The sequence below is a fragment of the Opisthocomus hoazin genome, chromosome 18 (genome assembly GCF_030867145.1).
Source record: "Opisthocomus hoazin isolate bOpiHoa1 chromosome 18, bOpiHoa1.hap1, whole genome shotgun sequence".
NCBI classification, from domain to species: domain Eukaryota; kingdom Metazoa; phylum Chordata; class Aves; order Opisthocomiformes; family Opisthocomidae; genus Opisthocomus; species Opisthocomus hoazin.
The window spans coordinates 1,849,447-1,867,687 of record NC_134431.1 but is presented as its reverse complement, the minus strand read 5'-3'; the positions used below and the strand labels follow the sequence as shown (position 1 = coordinate 1,867,687).

General features: G+C 37.2%; 1 protein-coding gene across 1 annotated transcript in view; it reads left to right on the top strand.

The window, feature by feature from the left end:
• ITCH (itchy E3 ubiquitin protein ligase) overlaps nucleotides 1–18,241 on the top strand; it is a 72,296-nt gene that overhangs the window by 45,732 nt on the left and 8,323 nt on the right. Inside the window, exons 6-18 of the mRNA XM_075438304.1 lie at nucleotides 710–752; nucleotides 2,736–2,905; nucleotides 4,064–4,310; nucleotides 5,546–5,641; nucleotides 6,986–7,160; nucleotides 8,151–8,217; nucleotides 10,106–10,190; nucleotides 11,559–11,687; nucleotides 12,363–12,435; nucleotides 13,403–13,474; nucleotides 15,536–15,624; nucleotides 16,286–16,445; nucleotides 16,731–16,864. Coding sequence (XP_075294419.1) covers nucleotides 710–752; nucleotides 2,736–2,905; nucleotides 4,064–4,310; nucleotides 5,546–5,641; nucleotides 6,986–7,160; nucleotides 8,151–8,217; nucleotides 10,106–10,190; nucleotides 11,559–11,687; nucleotides 12,363–12,435; nucleotides 13,403–13,474; nucleotides 15,536–15,624; nucleotides 16,286–16,445; nucleotides 16,731–16,864 — 1,540 coding nt within the window. The remainder of the gene's footprint in view (nucleotides 1–709; nucleotides 753–2,735; nucleotides 2,906–4,063; nucleotides 4,311–5,545; nucleotides 5,642–6,985; nucleotides 7,161–8,150; nucleotides 8,218–10,105; nucleotides 10,191–11,558; nucleotides 11,688–12,362; nucleotides 12,436–13,402; nucleotides 13,475–15,535; nucleotides 15,625–16,285; nucleotides 16,446–16,730; nucleotides 16,865–18,241) is intronic.

The following is an 18,241-nucleotide window of genomic DNA, read 5'->3' as shown; positions in this document are numbered from 1 at the left end:
TTCTATGAAGGTAAAGTATTTATTCTGTCTACGTGAATGAGGAGTTCTGTGCTGCGTTTTCAAGTGTTGCAAATTCTGGCACAAAAGGCAAATATTTCCAAGGTGACTGAATAAGCAGTTGCAAAACGTTCGTGAATCTACACAGCTGCTATACTTCTGTTTGGAATGCAACCATATTCTGTGCCTGCTTGAATGCCTTTATGCTAAATAATTTACAGAGAAAGGGAAGGGTCCAGGCTAGAGAAAACACAGCCCCTGCAGTTGCTTGTTAGCCAACCAGAGGGAAGATTTGGGAGAAGTTGTTGCCTTTCCTGCTCTGCCTGTTGCCATTGAAAAGGGAAAGAATGGGAAAAGCTGGCTCCACTTGAAGAGTGGCGAACACTGCTTGATGCTGCTGCAAAGACAGGAGACAATGTTATTGAACTGAGTGTGTCTGGGAATATTCATACAGTCAAATGATATCCTGTTATATCTTCCATAAGGTGAAAATATTACTTACAGTGCCAGTGATTTAAAAAATCATGTATACACACGCACATACAGAGATGTGCAACAGCTATACGTTTTTGGACTAAGACAGTAGATAAGCAGCACAGTGTATCACCTCCACATCTGGAAAACATGGGAGCACTAAAGTCTGCTTCTTGCCTTGGAAATGATTCCGAATGTTGCTTATACTTCTATTCTCTTTTTCTTTCTGGTATTTAAGGTCCTACACAAAATGATAGCTCCAGAGTAAGGAATGATACACGGTAAGACTTTTTTCCTCCTTTTTTTACACAGCCTTTTAGTGTTTGTGGTTTTGAAGTATCTGTTACGATCTGAGTGTGTCTTTAAAATATTTTTCTGTTGTACATTCACATATTAAATTGTTTTCCATATAACCCGATCTTCCAGTTTCAGTTGTTTTTTTCCCTTAGTGTTCCTTACCCTTCTCCCAGTGAGAAACCAAAGTAAAATGTATTTAAAAAAAAAAAAAATCTTACTGTTGGGTAAATTACACTGGTTATTTTTACACCATTTTGCCTTATAGCGTGGAAGTATCAGAATTATATTTACCTTTGTTAAGATGCCAAAAGCTGTCTAGCAGTTGCAGTGTTTTAAGGTCGATATTGGATTATGTACCGTGCTGCTTGGTAGGATATAAGTGTGACCATAGTTGATGGTGGATTAACCTGCAGTGAGCACCATGCCACTTTAATTAGTTCTCAGTACTACAAGTATTTTAAGGATCTGTACAATGAACAATGCTCTTCGATGGCATCTGGAGTAGCTTAAGTGAAATTTCACTGTTTTTTTTCAATAGATCGTAGCTCTTAGCTATGTTGTCTAAATTTAGTCTTTGCATTAAAGTTTATTTTTGTTCTGTTTCCTTTTCATGCTCAGGTATTCAGAATGCCTGAGTGTCTAGTAGTATAATAATAATAACAGTAATAGCTGATTTGGGTTTAGTACCAACCATTCCGGTTTTTGGTGCTCATTACAGGTCCATTTTGAGGATCATGTAAATGATTTGGAATACGTCTAGCAGTGGTTATGATTACATGTATATTAATGTTTTCATATGCATTGTTATACCTTGGGCCGACTGGTCAAATACACTAAGCATAGAAGGTTACACTTCTGACTTTAATGTTCAAACAACAGCAGTATGCTTTCTGGGACTGAGGAAAACCTAGGCTACAGCTCTTATAAACTTCAGATCGCTAGTGGTTTGTACACGCTTTCGTAGTGTCTTACTTTGGGATTGGTGTGGTATGGTACAAATTACGTGTACCACGCCTGGTATAGACCAAAAGTCTGTTTGATGGTGATACTGAGGTCAAAAATACGTGGTTCTACTTGACTCTGTGACTTGTGATTTACTTAGGCTTATCTACTGGCTTTTATTTTGTGTATATGTAAAGGAATGTAATTTTAGAGGTACTGGGCTGAAACCATAGCTTGTGTCATTATTACTGATGGCCCATGTATTTGACCTGTCAGTCCACTAGAATTTTAGTTGACAGTCTTTTTATTTTGCACAGCATATTCTGAAAATAAAATGCTTTAGAAACAGAGATACAGATACTTGTAAACTGCTTACAGAGCTACAAATATATGAGAATAATACACTGCCAGGTTCACCTGAACAGTAGAGAATGATTGAGTACTGCTATTTAGATTCTTAATTCTTGCAAAGATGAGAAGTTTATATTCATAGCTCTTGGTCAAAACTTTAGTGCTTAGTCCTAAATTCTCCAGTCCTTTCCAGAATTGAGTTGAGGGGGAAAACTGGTATATGTTTAGTTAAGTTTTCTAGAAATATGCAGTATTCTGTGTGTTCAGAGCATACGCTGGCCCTGTGCAGCACTTGCACACAGTTCTGTTCTTGGGTCATAGGCAGCTTCCCGTCTCGTTGGGGACAAGTGGAATTCAGGGGCAGAAATAGCTGAGCAGCAAAACCCAGAGTCTGGGCCTAAAGGCAGGTGTATCGAGTGGGGAAATGAAAGAGGAGATTTCAGTGTTGGATGTTAGATACATTTATTTCACAACCTTTTCATCAGCTGAGGTTTCACATACCTCAGAAGATAAACTCTTAACATCTTTATACAGATGTATGGCTCTTCATAATTATTATGAATGTAGGAATCTCACCTAGTCATAACTATTACATTCATCAGTGTCTTCCGTACAGTTTAATGCCATCCATACGCTGTTAGAACAGTTCTCCTTTCTGTCTTTTCCTGCAAAAGGACTAACTCAAATGGCCTTGAAAGCTCTGAAGATGCTGCTCCCAGTGAAACCAAGACTGTTAATGGCAGTGACTCTCCATTACTCACAAATGGAAACTGCAAACCTACTAGACCTCCCAGGCCTTCGAGACCACCTCCGCCCACTCCCCGCAGACCCGTTTCAGTAGCTGGTAGGTATCCTAGGCCCCGGCATTCGTTTCAAAGCTGCACACTCTGAATGAACGTAGCAGTTTCTGATGCTGATTTGAACTACATTTTTTCATGGTAAATTCTTTGTCAGATAACTCCTGAAGGACTGTTTTTTAGCTTGCATTCAGTACATGTTGTTTAATCATTGTTCTTATTATTAGAAATTTCTTGCTTCCCTGTCTGCTAAGTAATGATTGCGGTGACACTGCTACAGAGGATGGAGCTGGGGAACGCTACTACTGCACTGAGACATCCCCTGAGTTTGAGGCTTGAGACGAAACCCACTGAAGGACTTGCAGAACTGTCTCAAGTTGACAATACTGGGTTTTGAAATACTAGTTAATTGTTTCTACAATTCTAGTTAAATTTTGTGAAATAGCAGCATTTAAAACACTCAGTACTCTCTTGCACTGAGATTGATATTTTATTTTATCTGATTATTTAAATATTGCAAAACAGGTACTCCTGAAGAGATAGTTGATGTTTTTAGGGTAGCTACTTTACCCCCGTACACTGCAATCTGTTTCACTAGTCACCTTATTGCAATTGATAAATGCTGAGTCTGGATGGGAAACTGCAATACAGTAATTAGTTTAAAAGAATAATCCAGTTTAGTTCAGTAGTAAGGCCTGACTTTGTACAACTTTTGATCCCAGCCACCAAATGGCATGCAGAAAAAACTAAAAACATTTAAAGAGTGTATGTATTCCCGTCCCCTTCCGATAACGTCTTTCCATGCAAATCTCTTCTTGAAAATTTTCTGCTTCTTATGTCTGAAATTATTACTCCAAATAACAAATGGAAAATAACTCATCAATTCAAGAAAGTAGTTTTTTGTTTATAATCGTTTAGTGTTTACAGAATGCAGACAGTGTGCTTTGATAAATGTGATTTGTTCTATCAGAAATGCCAAAATTGTGCTGTTGATGGCAGTTCTTGGATTAAAGCATTTTTACAAAGTGAGACAAAATTGCTTTTTAGTTTTTGTGTGAGCTGTAAAATGTGACTCTGTGTGTGCACTTTGAAAGGCCAGTTCTTGCATGCTTACCTTTATGATTTACAACTTCTAAAATAAATTGGTGATAATTATCAATTAAAGGCTTTTTTTTCTTCTGTCTTTCATATCTCTGACATCATAGCAAGTGTAAATGGTCCTTCATCCACATCCACAGAAAATGATGGGGCCAGTGCGGGATCACCGGCAGGGACAGCTGCAAATACATCTGCAGAACAGAGCCCCGAGGGGGCAACAGCTCCAGCAACAGCCCCGACAACAGCTCCTGCAACTGCTGCACTCACCACACCGCCAGTATCAAGACAAGTCCAGCCAGTAAATCCTCCACCTCAGGCACTTACCACAGTCAGTCAAGGTCCTCTTCCACCTGGGTATGGGTTTAATGACTTTTTTTTTTCTCTTGTGTGCTGACATTTCCGGTTTTACTTTATTTTACTTACAGTAGGTGTAACAAAATGTTCGTAACATCTACCTTTTGCTGCGTGACAAAAAATCCCCCGATACTAATTTGGAGGTCTGCATAACTGTTTTGTCTGGTAGGCCTTCAAGCATGGTTTATTCAAGAAAAGAATTAATCTTTCAGGTATTGTTGATGCTTGTCATACGTTCCCATGTCTGTGAAACATAGGATTTTTAAACAGTGTGACAGCTTGCTGTCTTCAAATTAGAATGAAGTCAGGTAGTAAAATATTGGTATAGGTAAGTAGAAGAAAAGCTGCTATTGCAGAACATAATCGGTGATATGTCCTGAAGTTTTGGACTTCGTACTGCAGCTCATGGGAGTAGCGTGGGCACACTGTTGTGTTTCAGGCACATCTGGAATTTGCCGGATGGTTGCTCTATTGCCTCAAAGCTCTAATTTAGGTGCTAAATTTAAAACAAAATAAAGTTTCTGGACTCTGAGTGAGGGAAAGCAAAAGCTTTCCAGTGTGAATGGTGTAACTGGTGACATCTCTGCCTTAATGTGCAGGCAGTTGAACCAAAAAGGAGAAGTCTGAATTACCTCGCTTACTCACAGGATAACTGTGACAGATAAAACCAGAAGGGAAAATACCAGTTGTTGCTTTACCATTTTGCTTTCAAAGAAATGGCAAATTAGCATGCTTTTTCCCCCGCGATGTTACATTTGATGCAAATACAGGGGTAAGCCAGTATCCCAAGTGCTGCAGATGCAGAAAATATGTGACCAGTGCCCTTATGATGAACTCTGCATACATTTAAATTGAATTAATGTTACTCTAAAAGGGGTTTGTGCTTTACAGATGATTCCGTTCAACAGGTTATTGACATACTTGATACTGAATACAAAACTTTGCTTCATTGCTTGCGAAAATTGTATGCGTAGGCATGAATTTTAGCTTCTGTTTCCCAGAAACTGAAGGTGATCATGTAGAACATTTTTTGTATTCTAGTTGACATAGAATTACTGTTATTGTGGCCATCGTACCACTGTATAGTGTACAGCATTTTGGTGCAGCTCATTAACTAAGTGTTGGTTTCAAGCATTTTATTTAGAAATTTTGTGAAAACAAACATTTGTCATCTTTAGATGGGTGATTGGAGATGTTTGATCTGGAGGAAGATAAAAGTATTGTTTTGTTTTCAGTTGGGAGCAAAGAGTAGACCAACATGGTCGAGTATACTATGTAGATCATGTTGAAAAAAGAACGACGTGGGATCGGCCAGAGCCCCTTCCTCCGAGGTGAGCCAGGATAAGGAATATGATTGTCTAGGAGACGTCTGGATTTTTCAGAAATTGACTGACAGTTTACTAAAGCTAGAAAGTATGTTTATAAATGGAATTGTGAACCCAGTGCAAACAATTGCTGCAGGTTGTCTCCAGGGAGTTCCGCAAAAATGTGTAGTGCATAGTATGGAAAAGAGTTGAATGTCAAAAATAACAGAATCTGAACTTCCCGTCAAAGATTAAGCAAGTGCATTTTTACTGAGAAATGTTTTTAAGTTAAAGACAGTAGACACCCCTAACTGTAAAAGAGAACCAAAACCACAGAAAAGAATTTTGGGATTTCAGGTAACTGTCAGCTTGAGCAAGAATGCCCTTGGTTAGCTGTTTCTCCTGAGGTTACTGCTCGCAGTCCTTTGATCCTGTCTCAGGGTTCCCAGCTGCTAATTGACTATGTGCTTATAAACCAGCTTTGGTCATTAAGCTTTTCCAGCTGTTAGCGTCAGAACAGCCAGGGGTGTTAGTCTCTACATGGAAGCGGTGGTCACATTTATTCTGTGTTTCTTATTTTTTTTAAGAAGTAAGGAAAACATAAGAATTGTCCAGTTGCACTTGATTCGTACTCACGTGGTTCACACGCTGCATGGAATTACACAGTAAAACCATGTGGGATAGTAAAGAGAACTTGATATTAAAGAACAAAACCGGGCAGACACTCTCATAAAGGGAACTCGCCTGTCATGCTCAATTTATTTTGAACTCTTTGAGAGGACTGACTAGTGTATTACTTCAGCTTATTCAGAGTGGTAGTGTTTTCACTCAAGTTTTGTAAATAGTACTGATTTCATATGAACTGAAAAGAATAAATAAAAACCCCAACCCAGAACCAAACCACAACAAAAAAAAAAACCCAAACCACAGTGCCCACACCTTCCTTTTCTGTCAGATTAGAGTGTGAGGAAATCTTGCATTGTACAGCCCAGATGGTCAGGGCTTCTACTGGTTTTGCTGTCTTCTTAGGAGAAACCAGCAGGCTGTTGTCTCATGGGTTGGGTGGGGTGAATGCAGTGGTGACAGTGTAGTACTGACAGTGGTTTGCATAGCTCTTGAAAATGATTTCAAAAATGCTGGAAGTTCAGTAAGTGAATGAGCCTGACTTGGTACAATACACAACAAAGTGATTCTCCTCAACAATTTCAAGTCTTACATAGTTTTAGTGGAAGGTAAAAGGAGTAAAAAATGTCTGCTGGTGAGCCCAGGCTTTATATCCCCTTCCAACGTACTGCCTGTTTGCCTAAACCTGCTTCTGAGCCCTTAAAATTGTCTGCTATTGAGGACTGTTATTTGTAATTTTTTTAAAAGCTGGGAGCGCCGAGTTGACAACATGGGGAGAATTTATTATGTTGACCACTTCACGAGAACAACAACGTGGCAAAGACCAACACTGGAGTCTGTCCGAAATTACGAGCAGTGGCAGCTTCAGCGCAGTCAGCTCCAAGGAGCCATGCAGCAGTTTAATCAGAGATTTATATACGGGGTAAGGAATGTAGTGGTGACTACAAAGTTAAGAAAGACAGGTATCTTCTTCAAATTTTCAACCCGTTAGTCTGTCTTCTGCATATTGAAAGTATATATGTATTTGGCTTTTGGGCATGCTTGTGGGTGACTTCGCTCCATAAAGATACCAGATTTTGTTGTGGTTTTACTCTTTTTGATAATACAGTATCTGTGTGTGTGTGTAGCATGGCAGGTGGTAATAATTGGTAACCTTAGTTCCTGTCCTGGCAGTGCCTGCAGGCAGCAGATGAGGTGTAATGGTTTTTATTTGTCAGCTGAGTGTAGGTGGTGTTCTTTGATAAAATTTATGTACGATATTGAAAAAAGCCACCACTGGTTCAAAACAAACTGCAGCTTAGTAATAAGCAGATTTGTTTATAGTGCCTTGTATTGGCTTGGCCAAAGAGCTGGAAGGTAAGCAAGCTCGCAGGACATATGTTTCTGCTTTGGGTAAAAGGGAATATGCACAATGAATGCTATGAAAGCAGGAAAATTGAAAATAATCCTTCCAGAATTTTAAATCCATTGTTTACCTCTGATGAACAGTAGACTGTGGATAACTCCAACTCATGCTACTAGTTTACCAAGAATGGTGTAAGTTCTAAATTTGCTATATGTGTAGAGAAAAAAAAATGGACCTCATAAATGTTGATAGGGAGAGCTGTACTGAACGCAGGAATGAAGTGGTTTGCTTTCGGGTTGTTTTGGGTGCTGCTGTACTGATTTCCCTGATGCGCAGGCAGGGGCACTAAACAAAGAATAATTATTTTCTTGGCACTGTGGTTAATTAAGCATGCCAAGGTCTGTAAAATAGGCCTTCTCTGTGAAGTAAAATAAGTTGTTGGCATCTTTGCTTATATGTAACAGTAACAAAAATGCATTTACTTCAATAATTCATGATGGCTGTGTTAGAACATCTGGAAAGCAAGTGAGGAGTCACTAATGCACCTTTTGTTTGTGTGACTTGCAGAACCAGGACTTCTCATCCACACAGAACAAAGAGTTTGATCCTCTTGGCCCTCTGCCGCATGGATGGGGTAAGATGGACTTGCAAGTGCTTTGTAATGCAATGTAATTAAACATTAAAGCATACTTCTGCCAAATTATTTTGTCAGCTCTTCTAGGCTAGTTTTTAAAAGGAAAATCTGGATTAAAGATCTTTTAAACTACATCTAACTAAATGTACTCTTAAAGAGTCCTGACAAGGACATGCGACTTCAAAGTAGATTAGAAATGATAAAGTCAAGCATTCTGGTTTACTCCCTGTAACTATCATAATAGCTTCTTTCACACGCTCATCCTTTTTTTACTACTTTCATTAGACAGGATTTCCCATCACCATCCTGTTCCTGCCAGATCAGACTGCAAACCCCCTCAAACTTGAACTGCCAAATTCCATCTCCAGGCCAATTCTTGGAAAGTTTTGTTGGTCTGAATGTTTTTTATGATGAGAACTAGCCACGTCTTGACTTGCCCCTTTCCCTGGAATAAATTTGGTTTTGTACTTTACGGGGTTAACAATTTACAATTAATTGAGGGGTGGGTGAGCGTACAAAAAATGTAAATATAAAGCTAATTTCTGGTGTGACTGTCAAGCAGATACAAGAATGCAAGTTTCATGATACGTAGGCAGAGTTCTCAAGCAAGTAGTTGTTTGGCAGTGTTAGACCTGGGTTTTTGACTTGTCTGTTTTTCAAACATAGCTATTTGGATTTTTAGTTCTGGTGCTGATGCAGTTTCATGCCGTAAAATCGTTATTCACCACGCTTGTGCTTTGTTGCGTTAGATGTATAACATTTAAAAGAATGTACTTTAGGCTGGCATTGCTCAGGAAACAGCAAAACTGAGTTTCCACATCGTGCTGAGTTCTGCTCTCAGTGTAACTCTCACAGACAAGTGTCTACATCCAGACTTCCCTTGTAAACTGAAGCTTTTTACTTGTGGTAGTCAGATTCTGGCCTGTTTTTATAATTTGAATTCTATATTCTGTGTTTCTACTGCAACACTTAATAAAGCAACACTAAATAAAAATTGCATAAGGAGGTACAGAATGGTACAGAAGACCAAGCTGGAGCACTTGTCATAAGTTCTGTTCAATCGTGGGCATACACTGAACTATCTGAGAGAAAAGATAAATGTATTTTCTTGGAGACCGCATTGATAATTTTTTATTTCCTGCTTGTAATTTGAATATGAAGCCCTTGTATTTTCCTGAGACTTATATATATATCTGTTACCTGTTTTGTGTTTACTGTCGACATTGGTGGCAAGGTATGGCGCAATAATTGAAGCAGCTGGTGTCTCCTGTGAACAAAACAGCTTACTTTTTTTCCTTCCAATTAATTTTTTCCTACAGTTTGAAAACAGATAGCAAAGGATCTTAAGATGAAAATTTCGACTTCATCAATACTTTAATCCATATAAATTTTTAATGCGAAAAATTACTGAAAAACCTTTTTAAAAAGCACGAAGAGTAGGCCAGTAGATCCAGTGCAGGTGAATCTCCTGTGATGAGCCACTTCCTTCACGCAAATGTTTCTGTTGTTATGATGCCCAGAATCTCTCTTGTGGTCAGAATTGTTGGTACGAGCAATGCAGGCAGGGAGAGCTGCGCTTCTCAGGGTAAGAGCTGAGAGACAAAGACCTTGCCTGTGGACGCCATGAAGTACGGCTGTTCCCTGAGGATAGGTGATGCTGCTGTTTTGTGTGACTGTTAGCAGTCAGTGGTATTAAGGCAGGTTCCTTTCAATGAAAGTGAAAAGAAGTGGAGTCAGAGTACAGAGAAACCTAAAGACAGTAGAGGCTGTGGCAGGGTCTGTTGGTTTTACTTATTTTATTTGGTGTAGTCTCAGCAATACATTAAGCAAGTATTGATTTTTTTTTTATTATTATTTTTTTTTTTTTCTTCTTTCTGCATCTTTTCAGAAAAGAGAACTGACAGCAATGGCAGAGTGTATTTTGTCAATCACAACACACGAATCACTCAATGGGAAGATCCCCGGAGTCAGGGGTAAGAAATCAGTTGCAGCTTCACATAAGCTGGGACTTTTTGGGAGTGAAAATGTAACAGAGTAGTGAGACTGAGAGCTAGGAAACAATGCCCACAGCTGAAACATGGACTGTCGTATGCAAACCTCAGACAGCCTGTTAAAGTATGAGAAGGTACCAGCCAAAATGGAAACTGTCAAAATATTCCTTAGTAATAGTGCAATTACCAGGAAAGTTTTGGTCAACAGCAGTAAGTTCATTCCCCAGCACAGCTTTTATTAACTAAGACACACGTGTTTAAACATTTGTATCATCGAGGAAGGAAGGGGTTTCTTTCATGTGGTGATGGGATTGTGCAGAGGATCCTGAATAAGAATTTTGTTATTTCCTAGACAGTCAGTAGCTAAGAGATAGAAAGAAGACAGTCTTGAAAAACTGAAGCACCCCTCCTCACACCTTTTAAAAAAGGGGAAGAAAAAAAAAAAAAAGAAAAGTTGAGGCACTACTAAAAGTAATGGAGTACAGTTTATTTCGGGCTCTGGTTGCTCTGACTCTTTGAGGTAGGGAATGTAGGCAGGGAATTGAGGGTGAAGGGTGTTCAATCCCAACTCCTCCTGTTTGAGCTGAAAATTTCCATTTGGTGAAGCAACTTCAGCTGTCCTCTGTAGAGAAGGAGTAAGAGGAGAGGGAGTGGAATAGCCTAATACGTGAGGAGGGGTAAGAGCTGTAGCCAGACATGACACCTTCTCCATCCCAGTCACCCCTGCAGCAGCCGGCTGTGTGGAGAGCGTGATTACTCTTAATACAACCCAGCAACCAAACCTGCTGGCATGGTCCTACCATGCAATTCTATGGAGGGAAGTCACTCTTGAGAGCACTGTGGAGTGTTACTGCTCAGGTCTTCCAAATATATGAAAATCTATTTTTGTTTATACCAAAATTGAGTTGGAAGCTGTTGAAAAATTATACAAGATCAGTATTTGCATTTTTATTTTATTATTGTAATTCTGAAACTCTTAAGTTCTTGTCTACTGTAATTATATGTGAGGTACCAAAAGCTACTTATTAAAATTATGTCAGTTTTCAAGTAAAAAATGTAATAGTTAGAAGATAAAATTCTGTTTAAGTGGAGGAAACATCAATAAACCTTGCTTACATTTTTTCCTTAAGTTTCTATTTGCTCTTGTTCGAGGTAGTGCAACCAAATGAGCTAGTGTTTATTTAAACAGTCATTTTTGGTCTAATTGAGAGCTGACATGAAAATTTAAGAGGAAAAAAAGGCAGAACAGATACTGAATTGGAAGTGTCTCAATTTTTACTGTTTCGGGTATTGTTCAATTGAGTTAATAATTAAGTTGATCAGTTACCATATATTTTCTTGTATCCATAGACAACTAAATGAGAAACCCTTACCCGAGGGCTGGGAAATGCGATTTACTGTGGATGGTATTCCATATTTTGTGGATCACAACAGAAGAACCACCACATACATAGATCCTCGCACGGGAAAGTCTGCTCTGTAAGTGTGCTTAACATCATAGTAAGTTTTCAAAAGTGAAGTTTAGCATGCATTGTCTTTGAAAATTTTTTTTCTCCTTGTACTTTTTTTTTTTATGCAGGAAGTTTTACATGTAGTAATGCTGCTTAATTTTCTGCTTTTTAACATCCACTGATAACTGTCCCTGAAGAAGGCAGTGTTTTGAACACTTTAGAATCCTTCTTGCCAAGTAGTATGTAAGATTTGAGGGTAATGGAGGAGCTTTATCAGTACTATTGATAACCAGATCCCTTCCTTCCAGTAACCAGTCTTTCTTTTTAAAAGTACACTCAACTCTTTCTTTGATTTTTTTTTTTTTTTTTTTTTTAAGGAACCAGAATGGAGTTAAAAACAGAATTTAACTCCCAACTTAAATTAATTGAATGTCATCCCATCCTTATTGTTAGAATATTTTTTAATAATCAGATACTGTTTAAAAAGTACTGTGTATGCACTCCACAATTGATAAAGGAAGTTTTTTTTAGTTTAAAATCAAGAAAATCACACCCCAAAATAAAATAAAAAAAAAATCAATAGCAATGTTTCAACTGGACAGCCAACTAAGCCGTAGAACTATATAACTAATACATTAGCAGGCTTTTACTTAAATTGCAAAAACGCTTTTGAAATTCACTTTTATTCTCTTCTTGATTCCAGAGACAATGGACCGCAGATAGCTTATGTGCGTGATTTCAAGGCAAAGGTCCATTATTTCAGATTCTGGTGTCAGGTACGGATTCATTTCTTGGGAATATTTGTTTGCATTTTGGTTTTTGCTTACATGCTTTAAATGAACTCTTCAATGCCTTGCAAGTAAAGGTAAACTAATGTAAGGTTAAAGGTGGGTTAAATTAGGAGGGAGTAAATACAGGACTTGTATAAACTCATGTAAGCTTTAAAGCTAGGTCAGCTACGGCTTTAAAGCTTTTTAGAATAAAGGAAAACATCAATTTAGCTACTTTCTTAAGTGGTGGGTTTCAGAATAGTGTTTTCTTTCTGCTGTTAATAGGGGAATATATGGAGACACAGTATTTTTACAGTTAGTACAAGATCTGCTTTCTTCACAAATACATACTTCTGGAGGACAATGCAGGGCATTTCACAGAAAATCTGCATGGCTAAACATTGAAGATATGCTGTGTGGCACGTTAGCAGGCTCGAACATAATATCAGATTCCAGTGTTTCAGTCTTGGTCCTCTGAAATCTGTGTATATCAAAAGATTAAATAACTTTGTGTTTAGGAAAAAGGCTTAGGTTTAAATGTTCCAGTTTTCAGGAGTCAATGAATTATCCCGTGAAAAATAGCAGGGAGACTAGCCTAAATTTTCACTTTGAATTTTGTACAGAATAACCTAAATTTTCTAGTTTTCTATTAAATTCTGGGGTGGAAAGCCTTACTGACTTAAAATACATTACTGATCTTGGTGTTTTCTGATGTCTTGTAAGAGCACAGTATTTGAACCTGTTCTGAGGAGGATCTGGAGGCATGTGTACCTCACTGTAAATACCAGTATTGAAAGCAATATGTTCTTAGAGTGAATTACAACTCAGATATCTTGATTACTGGGTTTGTTTTATATGGAGTAGTGAATTTCAACTGTACTTCTTAAAACAATATGTACAACAAATACGAGGCCAAACTCAGTAACTTCAAGTGATTGATTGTACAGTTCACCTCTATAAAATTTCATTGCAGCAACTGGCAATGCCACAACACATAAAGATTACAGTGAGCAGAAAAACATTATTCGAGGACTCATTTCAACAGGTATTGTATTAAAACCTGTTAGTAGCGAGCGTGGAAAGTTGAGTTCATCGAATTTATTGTTGCATGTCATTCCTGATCCTTTGACATTTTGCTAATGTTTCTTTAAGTGAGACTAACAAAAAATAACTTAGTTTAATAGTTAGGATACATTCATATTTATATATTAAAAGATCATGCTAAAATCTGAAGTCCTGGCTCTAAAGACTGATTCATCTGACAGAGAAGGTGATTTTTTTTTTTTTAATTTTTCCTCAGAATTCTTTAAAATCTGCGTTAATTTTGAGGGGAACGCTGTGACAGAGCAGCTCCCCATTCTCAGGAGTTTCATGTTGTGCTTATGTTTGTTGGCACATTTTTCCTAACTGGCTGTTATAGAAGCATGAGCTATGTACCGAAATACATGAAGTTGATTTTAGTCTGGGTGTTATGGGTCTTTAAATGGGTAATGAAATTGTTAAAAGAAAACAAAAATCATTAATTCTATTTAGATTGTTAGTAGCAAAATTCTTGTTAATGTCTGTAGATGTAAACCATGGTTAAATTTTGTTCCTATACAAGATTTTCAAGTGCTTTTGAATTTTACTTTCACTTTTTGAATGTTCGTTGTGGTGATAAATCACTCCCATTGCTTGTTAAATTGAAGCCAAAAGCAGCTCCTGGTCAGTCTAAGAAGACAGATAGAAACAAGCTTGGAAGTGCAGGGAACAGTTCCTCTTGGCGGATGCTCTTCCTGGCCACTTCTGCGTTTTTATGACTTTAAAGTAACTTAAGAAAATGCAGACCTTCTCTAAGAGGACAGGAACTTTTAGCTTTGTTTGTCCCTCGCTGAATCTATTTTATCTTCCTGTATGCCTTCCGGCTTCATTTCTTGTAGGAATTATCATGGATGTGTGAAGTCAAGAAATTTGAACATAGAATAGTATGTTTTGAGACATACATTCTTGAGGAAGAAAGCATTAATCTTTATTTAAATTAGTGTAAACTGGCTTTTAGCAGAGGCAACAAACAGTGCAGTTGGCTAGCCTTGGCTTTTGGAACAGTGATGTCTTCAAATAAAAGGGGTTGGAAGGGGACGAAATAAATGCTGTAATTGAATGTTAGGTCCAGCCTTATTTCTAAAATTGCACTTTGTCCTTTTACGGTAACTGTAGAGGTAATAAAATTACACTGCACTGAAAAGAAGAGAGAGATACGTAATCCCGTAAACCCCAGCAAACCTAGGTTTCCTTAGCAAAACAGGGTGCCTTAGCAATAATTTAGATGACATAATCGCAAAGACCTGAGTTGATTTTTTTTTTTTAAATACTTTTTAATCATTCATTATTTGTAGATATCTCCGTTGGGGTTGTAATTTTTTGTGTGAAAATTACTGTAGACATCTAGGAGAGATTTTAAAATACAAATCTTGACCCACATTCTGTGCCTCTCATTGCAAACAAAAACTTAAGGTTCTTGGATGCACACAAGTATTAGGTGAAATTTAAGTAAACCTCTGACAATTGACCAAATCAGCAGAATTACAAATTCGATAGTATTGAAACCAACATTAGTAAAGTTCCTTAGCATCTGTGATTCTTCCTAACTTTTCAAAAACAAACAAGCCAGCTAGATTTTTATTATCCTCTTCAGGAAATGAAGCTGTAAAATGAAAAATATACAATGTATACTTGTTCTTGTTTAGTTTCTAATTTGTTTCTTGGAGTCCTTGATCATGTCTCTTCATAACTGGTAACTGGGATACTGTTCAGTATGGTAACAAATACTGAATTTACTCACTTTAGGTGCATTATTTATTGGCTGGATTTCTGTCATAGTCTTATAGACAGGCTGCTGGCCTAGGTATCCCGACGTATATATTTTACTTTTTAATCTATAGAAATAGTTTTGTACTAATACTTCAAATTCCATGAACATTCCATAAGCAGATACTTCATGTACTTACAGTTCATTTTATGGTCTGAATTACGAAATGCTGTATTGCTTGATAGCAAATAGTAATAAGTCTAGCTAGTGCTTATAGCTGTTTTCTTAAAAAGAATTGATTGTTTTTCTTTTACTAAGATAATGAGCTTCAGCCCTCAGGATCTACGGAGACGTTTATGGGTTATTTTCCCTGGTGAAGAAGGCTTAGATTATGGAGGTGTTGCAAGGTAAACTAAACTGAAGTGGCAAATAATATCTTTTTCTACAAGCTGTTGGTGTGAAGACTTCCCCAAAGTAGATACTTCAACTGCAGTGCTTTCAAAATATTAGTGAAGTTTTTTCCTTGTCTTTCCTCGGAGTATCTGAGGAAGACAGTTCCCTAAGATGTGTGCATGTCTTAAAATTGTATAAAGTTGTTTTCAGTTTGCATTAGGAATTACTTTGTCTCAGTGATTAGAGATGCACTGAACTACAGTAAGCTTTTGGCACAGCTGTTAATATCAAAGTAGCAGGTTATTGAAAAAGTGAATAGGAATCTATTTTCAAGTCAGAAGTCTTTACTGGAATGTAACTGAGAAGTGCGTATATTAATTAGCATTCCCTAAAAGCCTAAAGTTTAAATCAATGGTAGAGTTTTAATCTGCTCATTTAGATAAGGGTGTTTTTTATACAAACCACTGACAGTTGTATGTCATTGTAACTTTGCATCTTGATTCGTCGTCTGTGTCAGTTACAATTTGGTGTCAGTTTGGCCTAGCATACTTCCTGGTAAAGAAGTCAGATTTACTACCAATGTGCCAACAAGTTCCTAAGTCAACATGAGTTATCTAAAGTAGCTTCTAATTTAATTTATTTTAAAATGTGTTTTTATTGTTTGTGTGATTTCAGGGAATGGTTCTTTCTATTGTCACATGAAGTTTTGAACCCAATGTATTGCCTGTTTGAATATGCAGGGAAAGATAACTACTGCTTACAGATAAACCCAGCCTCTTACATTAATCCAGACCATCTGAAATACTTCCGATTTATTGGAAGATTCATTGCCATGGTAAGTTCAAAAGTAGAAAGAGGTTCTCTCATGTCATTTTCCTACAAATAAATATTGTACTATCAGATGGATAATTAAACAATTTATTTTTGAGCTGAAACTGTTACCAGGTGTTTCGATATAACTACTGTTGGCACAAGTTAATTCAGCGTATTAACAGTCATGATATTCTAGGTTGTTTTAATTCTTTGGCTGTCAAGTGTCATTGGTACAGAGTACAGAATGTTATCGTATTAAGTATTCAATCATCCCTTGTGTTATTTTGTCTGTTTTCGTGTTCTTCAGGCTTTGTTCCATGGGAAATTCATTGACACTGGTTTCTCCCTGCCGTTCTATAAACGTATCCTAAACAAGCCCGTAGGACTCAAGGATTTAGAGTCTGTTGACCCAGAGTTTTACAACTCTCTCATCTGGGTAAAGTGAGTTTGACTTCATTTTGTTCTTGAAATAGCAATACAATGTTTTTTATTTTCACTTATGCTAGGAAGCAGGTGTAAACTTATTCCTAAAAACCCCACTGGATAGTATAATATATCAATTGCAGAGCAGTACTGGAATTGTTACTGTAATTTTGGATACATAAATAATAATTTGGTAATGCAGAAGCCTTTCTGGTTCATTGGATATTCTGCATAGCATCTTGCATTCCATTTTTGATGTGTTTTAATAAATCTAGCTAGATATTATACAGATGTGGTAGTCTCGAACACTGTTAACAAATAAAATAGCTTGTGTAAATGCCACTGAAACTTTTCAGATAACTGATGAAAAGAAGTGAGGAAAAATCTGCTCTGTTTCTTTCTCTAGTACCTGGTTTAATGAGAAAACATAAGATCTGTTGCTACAAGAATGTGAAGTTAACAAATGTAGTTTATTATTTACTTTTAGTCATACCTGAAATTTGCCTTAAAGGTTAACATTGAAGGTATAATGCTTTAAAGAAGTTAATGCTCGTGCATTTTTCTGGCTGTCCTTGGTTTTTGGCTCCAAGCTGAATGATTCAAGACCGTTCCTACGTTATAGCTTCCATGTGTGCTTTGTCAGTCATCTGTCTATTCTACATTCATAGTCAAATTTTTGAGTCGTCCTTCTCCGCTCCTTTGCAGATTCCTCTCCAGAGAGCAGCAAGTAAAAAGGATCTGGAGTTTGTAGACCATAATTATTTTCAAATTGTGTGTTAAAATTTTTTTAAGAAATAATTTTAAATACCACTGAGATCTAAAGCACTGTAATTTTGTACTTATTTTGTAATAGCAGAATTCCAGGAGATTGTAGGCTATGGGTGATGTGTGGCATTCGTGTCAGTGACACAGACAATTTTCCTTTCCCAACAATTTAAAAAAAAAAAAATCAGAAGGGAAAGAGAAAAAGACAAATTAAGTTAAAAATGTTTTTCCTTCTACTGTGGAAGGACATTCGGCAGAAAAATTAGTCTTTTTTATGTGACATAAATGTGAGGCAAAACATTTTACTGAAGAATCATACAAAACTAGAATGTTTTGAGAAGTTCATAAAAGGTGATGGGAATGGGTTATTTTTTAAAATGGAGAAATAAATATAAAAGACAAGATTGTCAGTTACTGTAGTGGTGAATCTTGGAAGCATTATTTTGAATAGTGAGGAGGGGGAAGTCAGCTTTATGAGATGTTTACAAATTGAGATAGGAATTTTGACTTGGTTTTCAAAGACTAGTATGTTCCGTACTCAATGTATGTGCTGCTAAAAGGTGTAGTGAGCTAAAATTCCATTAGGGAAACTGAAAACAGTTGCTATTTGAGTAAAGATGCCATGAAATT